This window comes from Microtus ochrogaster, linkage group LG4, assembly GCF_000317375.1.
Source record: "Microtus ochrogaster isolate Prairie Vole_2 linkage group LG4, MicOch1.0, whole genome shotgun sequence".
Classification (NCBI taxonomy): domain Eukaryota; kingdom Metazoa; phylum Chordata; class Mammalia; order Rodentia; family Cricetidae; genus Microtus; species Microtus ochrogaster.
The window spans coordinates 22,563,017-22,571,151 of NC_022030.1; the positions used below are offsets into that span (position 1 = coordinate 22,563,017).

The 8,135-nt window shown below is 47.6% G+C and overlaps 1 protein-coding gene across 5 annotated transcripts in view; it reads left to right on the top strand.

Annotated features, from left to right (window-relative positions):
• Positions 1 to 8,135, top strand: part of LOC101987348 (zinc finger protein 14) — a 105,524-nt gene that overhangs the window by 83,025 nt on the left and 14,364 nt on the right. For 3 of the 5 annotated variants that reach the window (XM_026786281.1, XM_026786282.1, XM_026786283.1), the window contains exons 1-3: positions 4,251 to 4,275; positions 5,946 to 6,014; positions 6,509 to 6,598. The exons of 1 other annotated variant lie outside the window; for it this stretch is intronic. In XM_026786281.1, the coding sequence (XP_026642082.1) occupies positions 6,584 to 6,598 (15 nt within the window). In that variant the 5' untranslated portion in view covers positions 4,251 to 4,275; positions 5,946 to 6,014; positions 6,509 to 6,583. Of the gene's footprint in view, positions 1 to 4,234; positions 4,276 to 5,945; positions 6,015 to 6,508; positions 6,599 to 8,135 lie in introns of those variants that run through there. One more of the 5 variants, XM_013351562.2, reaches the window with a different exon arrangement.

Here is an 8,135-nt window from a genome sequence, read left to right on the forward strand (position 1 = left end):
TCTGGAAACTTTAGCGGTGATTGTGGAGTTGGTTCTGAAGTAAGAAAAGCCCCCCCCCCCAAAAAAAGCCCTAACAATGCAGGCTAGTGCTTCGTCCAGCCAAAGAGGTCGAAGAGGTTCTGGAAACTTTAGCGGTGATTGTGGAGTTGGTTTTGGCAGCAGTGACATTTTGTTTGAGGGGAAAACTTCAGTGGTCGTGGTGACTTCGGTGGCAGTCGTGGTGGTGGTGGATGTAGCATCTGTACCACTACGTGTATCACGGTCCTGTAGCGCCCGTACTACGCCTGTAGATACCGCCTGCACTACAGACTGTTCCGGTTCCGGAGCTGGGCAAGGGCCTGGAGATTGAAACACATACATACAGAGACAGAGACCAGGTCATCCTTAAAACAAGAACACCAAGAACGCCAACTTAATTGTGTTCCAGGGCAGCTTATACAGCGTCTTCCCGGACCAATGGCCATGCCCTAGCGCTCAGGTTCCTTCAGCTGCAAGCCACAATAAACCACTCCCCTGCCTCAGGGTCTCGTGCTCAGAGCACAGGAAAACAAGCTGTTTACTCCAGCAGGAAAATAGAAAATTCAGGGTCTGATGGTCTGTGGTTCCCACCAGGTGGATATGGTGGCAGTGGGGATGGCTATAATGGATTTGGTAATGATGGACGCAGTTTTGGTGGTGGAAGCTGCAACGATTTTGGCCATTACAACAATCAGTCTTCAAATTTTGGACCAAGGAAAGAAGGAAACTTTGGAGGCAGAAGCTCTGGCCCTTATGATGGTGGAGGCCAGTTCTTTGCTAAACCACGAAACCGAAGTGGCTATGGTGGTTCCAGCACAACAGCAGCAGTGGCAGGAGGTTCTGATTACAGTCAGGAAACAAAGCTTTGCAGGAGAGGAGAGCCAGAGAAGTGCCAGGGAAGCTACAGGTTACAACAGATTTGTGAACTCAGCCAAGCCCAGTGGTGGCAGGGCCTGGCTGCTACAGAGAAGACATGTTTTAAAAAATACTTGCATGGGCAAAAAAACTCCAGGACTGAATTTGTGACTCTCTTATAACAGGTCATTTTAGTTTCTGTTCTGTGGAACGTGTAAAACATTCCAGCAGAGGGTTTTACTCTAGACCTTTCTTTACCCATGCTGTTGATTGCTAAGTGGAATAGTCCGATCATGATGCTGAATAAATGTGTCTTTAAAAAAAAAAAGATTGGTTTTAGGGGTAGGCATACAGTTCAGTGGTAAAGGACAGGCAAGTGTGTATAAGGCTGTGGGTCCCACCCAAACTCTGCACAACAACCCCACACAAACCAAAAAGGTGATTTTCAATCAGAAAAGTCACTTGCCCTTTCTATGTGCTCATCTAATTAAGCTTGTATTTTTCTCTTTCCATTGAGTGTGTGGTGTGCATGTGTGTGTGCATGTTTTGTTCGTATATGAGGATCTCTGCATGTGGAAGCCTGGGGTTGATGCCAGGAATCATCCTCAGTGGTTCTCCACCTTATCCAGTGAGGCAAAGTGTCTCATTCAAAGCCAGGGCTCACTAGTGTGGCTGTTCTCGTGAGCCAGCTTGCTGTAGAGATCCTCTGTCTGCCTTCCAAGGCCGGAACTACAGGCGGAACACCATGCCTGCACAGCCTCTATGCAGGGTCTAGGGATCTGAACTCCAGGTCTCAAGCCCGTGGCAAGTACTTTAAGCCACTGAGCTGTCTCCGCAACCCTAAACCATTTACTGATCAATGTTGTATTTAATCAACGTCTGAAAAATGCCTTGTTAAATTTCAGTATGTTTCTTGCTCTGCATAATTTTTCTAGAGTGTTTAACAAAAAGCAAGTTCCTTTTTTTTGTTGTTCTTTGTTTTTTCTTTATTTTGAGATAGGGTTTCCGGGTGTAACACCTCTGGCTGTACAGGAATTTACCTTGTAGACCAGGGTGACCTTGAACTCACAGAGATCCTCTTGATTCTGCCTCCCAAGCACTAGGATTAAAGGTGTGTGTCATTACTGCCCAGCCAAGAAAGATAATCTTTATCAATTTATATTCTTTCTCAATCTCAGTAGCTACTGCCAGATATGAAACCTAAGGAGTGGACAGCTGGACCTTAGAGGGTGAGATCCCATACCCCCAGCTGGACAGAAAGATTAATAATGTAGGGATGTCTGCCTGGCTAATTTACAAGGACGTACTACAAAGGAGAAGATCATCTACATATTGTATAAGCTTGCATTTAGGAAGAGACAAAGAAAATAAGGGAGAGGCCAGAGCCTGGCCAAATAAATGTGGGCTGTCCCCGAACCCTTGGTGTGGGACTGTCCAAGTGAGCTGGGCAGAAATGTGAGTGTCCAGGTCAGGACAAGAGAAAGCAAGGGTATTTTGTGATCAGAGGGTGGTGTCATGGCCACCTCACATGAACCTTTTCTTGCACCCATTACAAAGCCATTTTGTAAGCTCCAGTGCTTATAATATCCTCATTTTATTTATTTTTATTCATCTTGAATTTGCAGTCTTCCTGCCTCAGCCTCCTGAAGTTGGGATTTGTGCCATGAGGTCTGGCACAAATACAAAGATGTTAGAAAAAGAGCAGAATTTTTCTTCTAGTTGTGAGGCCTTCACTTCATCTCCAGCAATATCAACCAATACAACAATACACTCACTGGCCGGAAGGGATGGCTAGAAGGAACAGTGGGAAGAAAGGAAAGGGAGAACACCGAGGAGCCTGAGCAACCTTTCCATGGGTAGACCGCACTGCGCCTCTTTTAGAGGATGTCTTTAAAAAGTAGCTTATTTTTTGTTTTATATGCATTGGCGTTTTGCCCGCACCTATGTCTGTGTGAGGGTGTCAGGTTCTCTAGAACTGAAGTTACAGTTGTGAGCTGCCGTGTGGGTGCTGAGAACTGAACCCAGGTCCTCTGGGAGAGAGGGCAGTGCTGTTAACGCTGAGCCATCTCTTCAACCCCTCGAGGATGTTTTTACTGAGTGCCCTGGTATATGCCTACACCCCCTCACTGGGATGTGTATTTTGAGTACCTACTCTGATTATCTCACATATTGAGCCTTTGATGATGGGAGCGCAAGTTCTTAACCCCAGTAGTTCAACAACACAAACCCCACCCATCCGGGAGATCTAGGCTTGCTCAGTGGGGTGGGGGTTAGGAGGACGTCCCAGCCCTTCCAGTTGCCCCCTCACGACCCCGACCACGCTTGCGCACTCCGCGGCTGGCGACCCAATCTTTCCCACGTTGGACTACATTTCCCACCCGCCTCCGCGCGGCATCTTTCCGGCTGCCTAGCGCCCGGCAGTTGGGAGAGGTGAGTTGGTTGCCCGCACTGAGTAAATGGGAGAGGGGGCGGCGCGGATTTGGCTTTTCGTTAGTTTGAGAGACTTGGCGTCGGTGACGCTGAGTGGACACCGGGTGCCCCGCCGTGTCCTCCGTCCTCCCGCTGCAGGGCTCAGAGGCCCACCATGGCTCCGAGTTACGTGTGCGAGCCCCAGAGTGAAGGTCCCCCGAACAAAAAGACGGCACAGCCGCAGTGGCAGAGCGGCTTTGTCCGCGCGCCCCTAAGGCTGCCCGGGGTGGCCGTCGCCTCTCAGGCTTGCCCCTCCGGTGGCGAGAAGTGTCTCTGTCCGCGGCTTTCCATTTCCAGCAGGCTGTGTGTGTGGAAGTGGTGGGAGTGACTGGTCGCGGGGGTGTGTCCCGAGGCCGCCTAGCCCGGCATTCCCGGTTCGTGATTCGTCCTTTATCCAGATCTTGTTCCTCTTCTGGAAGGCGAGGGAGTCAAATGGATGGAGGAAACGTCGTTGCGTTACGTAGAAACCCAACATTCCTGTTATATATGTGGAAAAAAATTAGTCAAGTTACTTTCTCTTTCCTATGAATTGTAATTCTTATTTTTCTGAGCGGAGACATTTACTACTCTTTACTGTGAAAGAGTAAAAATCAGCTTGGCCTGAAAGTTTGGTGTTAATTAGCCCAAGGAGAAGGGACGGATTCATGCAGTTAATAGAAACCATCACTCATAGGTTATGCCTCTGTTGTTAAATTCAGGTCCGTCCCTTCTTTGTGAGGTTACAGGGTTCTTTTTAAATTTATACTTCTCCTATTTATGTGTATATTTATGTGAGTACAGGTGCCGGTGGCAGCCAGAAGAACGTGTCCTGTTCCCAGGAACTGGAGTTACAGATGTTTGTGAGCCTCCATGTGTGTGCTGGGAATTGAATTTGGATCTTCTGCAAGAGCAGCCACTGCTCCTAACCGTTGAGCCATGTCTCCAGCCCCACAGGTTTCTTTTAAAATACATATTTTTTTAATTTTCGTTTTGCCTGCTTTTACGTCTGTGCAGGGAATTGTGTGACTGGTGTCTGAGGAGGGTGTCGGATTCTGGAACTGGAGTTGCAGTCTTGTGGGCGCAGGGAACTGGGGGTCCTTTGTGGAGCAGTCTGGGGTCTTGCCTGCGGAGCAGTCTCTGCGTTCCAGGATGCAGCTTTCCTACCCTTGAGGCTTGCTTTGCTAGTTTGTTTTTAATTATTGGGGAAGATTCATATGCTAAACCATTCTTATTACCTATAAATAGCACTTTTGGTGTTTTTTTTTTTTTTTAACAGAGGCTCAGTTTGCATCCATACTGACCAGGAATTCACTATGTAACCCAAGCTGACCTTGAATTTGTGGGTGATCTTCCTGCCTCAGCCTCCAGGCTGCACTGCCAACCGTGCCACTATACCCAGCCACGGTAGCATTGATCTTCAGTTAATATGTGTCTCTTCTAATCAATCCCATCTCAGCAGTGGCAGCCCTTCAAACTCCTGCATCACCAGTCCCCTTCAAAGCCTTTGTCTGGGGGCTGGCTGTGCACCTCACTGGTAGAGAGCTATTCTAGCATACACCAAGTTGGGGCTATCAACAGCACTTTGTGGGGGCAGGAGTGGCTCACACCCCCGTCTCACCTCCCATTCTAATTGCTCCAGTGCAGCTCCCGTCCTCAGTGTGTCAGTCACGATTTTGTAACAGGCTACAGGCTTTTTCCGGTTCGTCTCCAGCTTTAACACCCGAAGTGACCTCTTAACCTGGTGCTTTGGCCTTCTGCCTCAGTGACTAACGGGGCAGGTTCTGCACCCTCCTCCCAGTGCTTACTCACACAAGGGATGAAAGAGTGTTAAGTGCCGCCTGACATTTCCCTCCGGAGCTGCGTTTTCCCAGCCGTGTTAGGATGTCTGCGAGTAAACCAGTTTGCTTGGTAACAGGGTCTTTTGCTTTCGGACCCCCGCTTCTAGTGCTGGGGTTCAGGGCCTTGTGTGTTGGAGGCAAGCACTCTAACCCCAAGTCACCTCCCAAGAGTCTCATGAGGAGAGGAAAGAAGAGAGGGATCGTCTTTTCTTTTTATTTTTTTCCTTCGGTTTTTCGAGACAGGGTTTCTCTGTAGCTTTGGTTCCTGTCCTGGAACTAGCTCTTGTAGACCAGGCTGGTCTTGAACTCACAGAGATCCGCCTGCCTCTGCCTCCCGAGTGCTGCACCACCACCGCCTGGCTGGGTCGTGTTTTCAGAGTGAGCTCATCGTAGGCCACTGATTTGTGTCTTAGGGAGAATGTAGTAACAGTGGTGTGGGTTCTGCGGCTGAATTGCTAGGGTATGACACCGAAACCTGCCGCTTTGTCCTGGTTTGATTTATCCCTGTACACTGTATGTAGTTCCCTCGTGAAAGACGAGGCCTACTATATAGGGTAGTTCTGAGTAGATGGGTCAACCGAGGGCTGGGGATGGGGTCTGCTGTTGGCCTACCGTATCTAAAGCCTTAGATGCTGTCCTCAGTGTGACAGCGACAGCTCCCCTTCCCAAAACAAAGAAGAAAAGCATTGTAAAACCCGTAGGTAGTACTTGGCAGTGTAGTTAAGGGTTCGGTATGGTCCACTATCTGTTACAGTAATTCCGGCTTTCCTCCTTTCCTGTGTCCAGGAATCAGGAGTAGTGTGGTACATTTGCTTTATCCATGGACAAACAAGGACTGCCGGCCAGCTGCCCATGGTGGGACAGCTTTTCTTTGAGTTTATTTTATGTGTGCAAGTGTTTTGCCTGAACCACGTTCATGACTGGTGCCTGAGGAAGTATGAAGAAGGTGTCAGATTTCCTGGGACTGGCATTATAGATGTTGTGAGTGCTGTTATAGATGTGTGGGTGCTGGGAACTGAACCTGGGTCCTCTGCAAGAGCAAGTGCTCTTTTTATATTTATCAATGTGTGTGTGTGTTTCTTTGTGTTTATGATGCGGTGTTTGACCTCAGTCAGAATCCTTTAGGGGTACCTGGGCTCCCCTACCATGCCCATCTCGTGTTGGGTTGCCTCAAGAGCTTTCTGTAGAAATCTCTGGTCTGGTGTGGGCTTGGGGATGGGTACAGTAATGAGGAATGATTCAGAAGCAAGAATGGCGGTGGGAGAGGGGAAAGCTGCTCTTACTAACTAACATTAATTAATTTGGGAACTTTTAGGCACATCTGGACTCATGAGTTCTTTTTATTCCAGTTTTGCTTCTCTGTACCCCACAGTTTTCCGTAGAGAAACAGCGAAGAGCCGACCAGCTCCTGCAGTTCTAACACTATGGCCCTACCCCAGGTAGGTTAATGTTTTTCTCCTTTCCCCTCAGATGTACGAGTCTGCTGTCTGCCTCCCGAGTGCCGGGACTACAGTGTGCACAGCACATTGGGCATCAGTTTCTAGATGGTTGTGGACATGATGCTCTATGCCACACCCACCCCACTCTCATTGCAGAGGGTTGGAGACACAGCCCATTGCTGTTCAGGCTTCCTCCCAGGCTCAGCCCCCCCAGGCTCAGCCCCCCCCCCCCGTTCCCTCCAGGGCCCCAGAGAGCCTGGGTAAAATGCCATGAGAAGAACCTCATGAGCTCTGCAGAGTTCCTCTAATGTTTTCCAGTGGGATCTTTGGGGTTTAATAACTCAAATAGTTTTCAATGTCTTATTTTTGTGTGTTTGAGGGTACATGTGCACGTAGGGGGGGGGTCAGAGGACATCAACTTTCTCTTTTGAACTTTATGTGGGCTCCAGGGATCAAACTCAGCTTTACCTACTGAGTCATATTGCCAGTACTGATTTCTAGCTCTTAAATTCCAGAGGAAAATCTTGTCTTAGTATAGTGTTTAGTTATTTTGTTTTTTTTGAGACAGGGTTTCTCTGTGTAGCTCTGGCTTTCCTGGAACTCTGTAGACCAGGTTGGCTTTGAACTCAGAGATCTACCTCTGCCTCCCAAGTGCTGGGATTAAAGGTGTATGTAGCCCAGCTTGATTTTTTTAAAAATTTTGTTTCATACAGAAAAGATTTGTATTGCCAGTATACAATATGACATTTTATTATCATTTTTAAAGCTGTGTTCATCTGTGCATGTGTACATGTGTGCAGAGGCCAGAGACTGACTCTGGGTGTCTTCCTCAGTTTGATTTCCAACTTAGTTTTGAGACAGAGTATCCTGGACATGGAGTTCACCCACTCAGCTGGACCGGCTGGCCAGCAAGGCTCAGGAGTCTTTCTGTTTCCATTCCTCCCATGCACGTACAGGCGTGTAATTATCGGCACATGCCTGGCTTTTTGCATGCCTTCTGGGAATCCCAAACGCAGGCCCTCACGCTTCTGTGGCAAGTCCTTCACTGACTAAGCAATCTCTCTTGTCCCCAAATGACACTTAACAACCTGTCCAGTGAAGTTTGTGTGCAAATTATACATATGTAGCTGAATAAATTTTCAGAAATTGAGTTTCCTTTATTTCCATATCAAGAAACAGATGTACGAGCTCTTTAGCCGTCCCCTTAAGTCAGCTCCCATCCAGGCAGCCCAGATGAAGAGCAGTGCTCACTTCAAACACCCACATTAATTTTACCTAATTTGAATTTACTTTCTCTTTTTGTTCTTTATTTTTCTTCCTGTCTTCTTTCCCCCATCCTTCCTCTTTTTTCTTCTCCTCTGTTCTCTTTGACAGGGTCTTACTATGTAATCCAAGCTGGCTTGAGCTTGAAATTTTCCTGTGTCCATTTCAGAATACGCCAACTCTGCCCAGCTTTAATTTTTAGTTTTAAGCTTTAAGTGGAATGAGGTACTTCAATATATTTTAAAAACATTTATTTATTTATTATTTTATTATT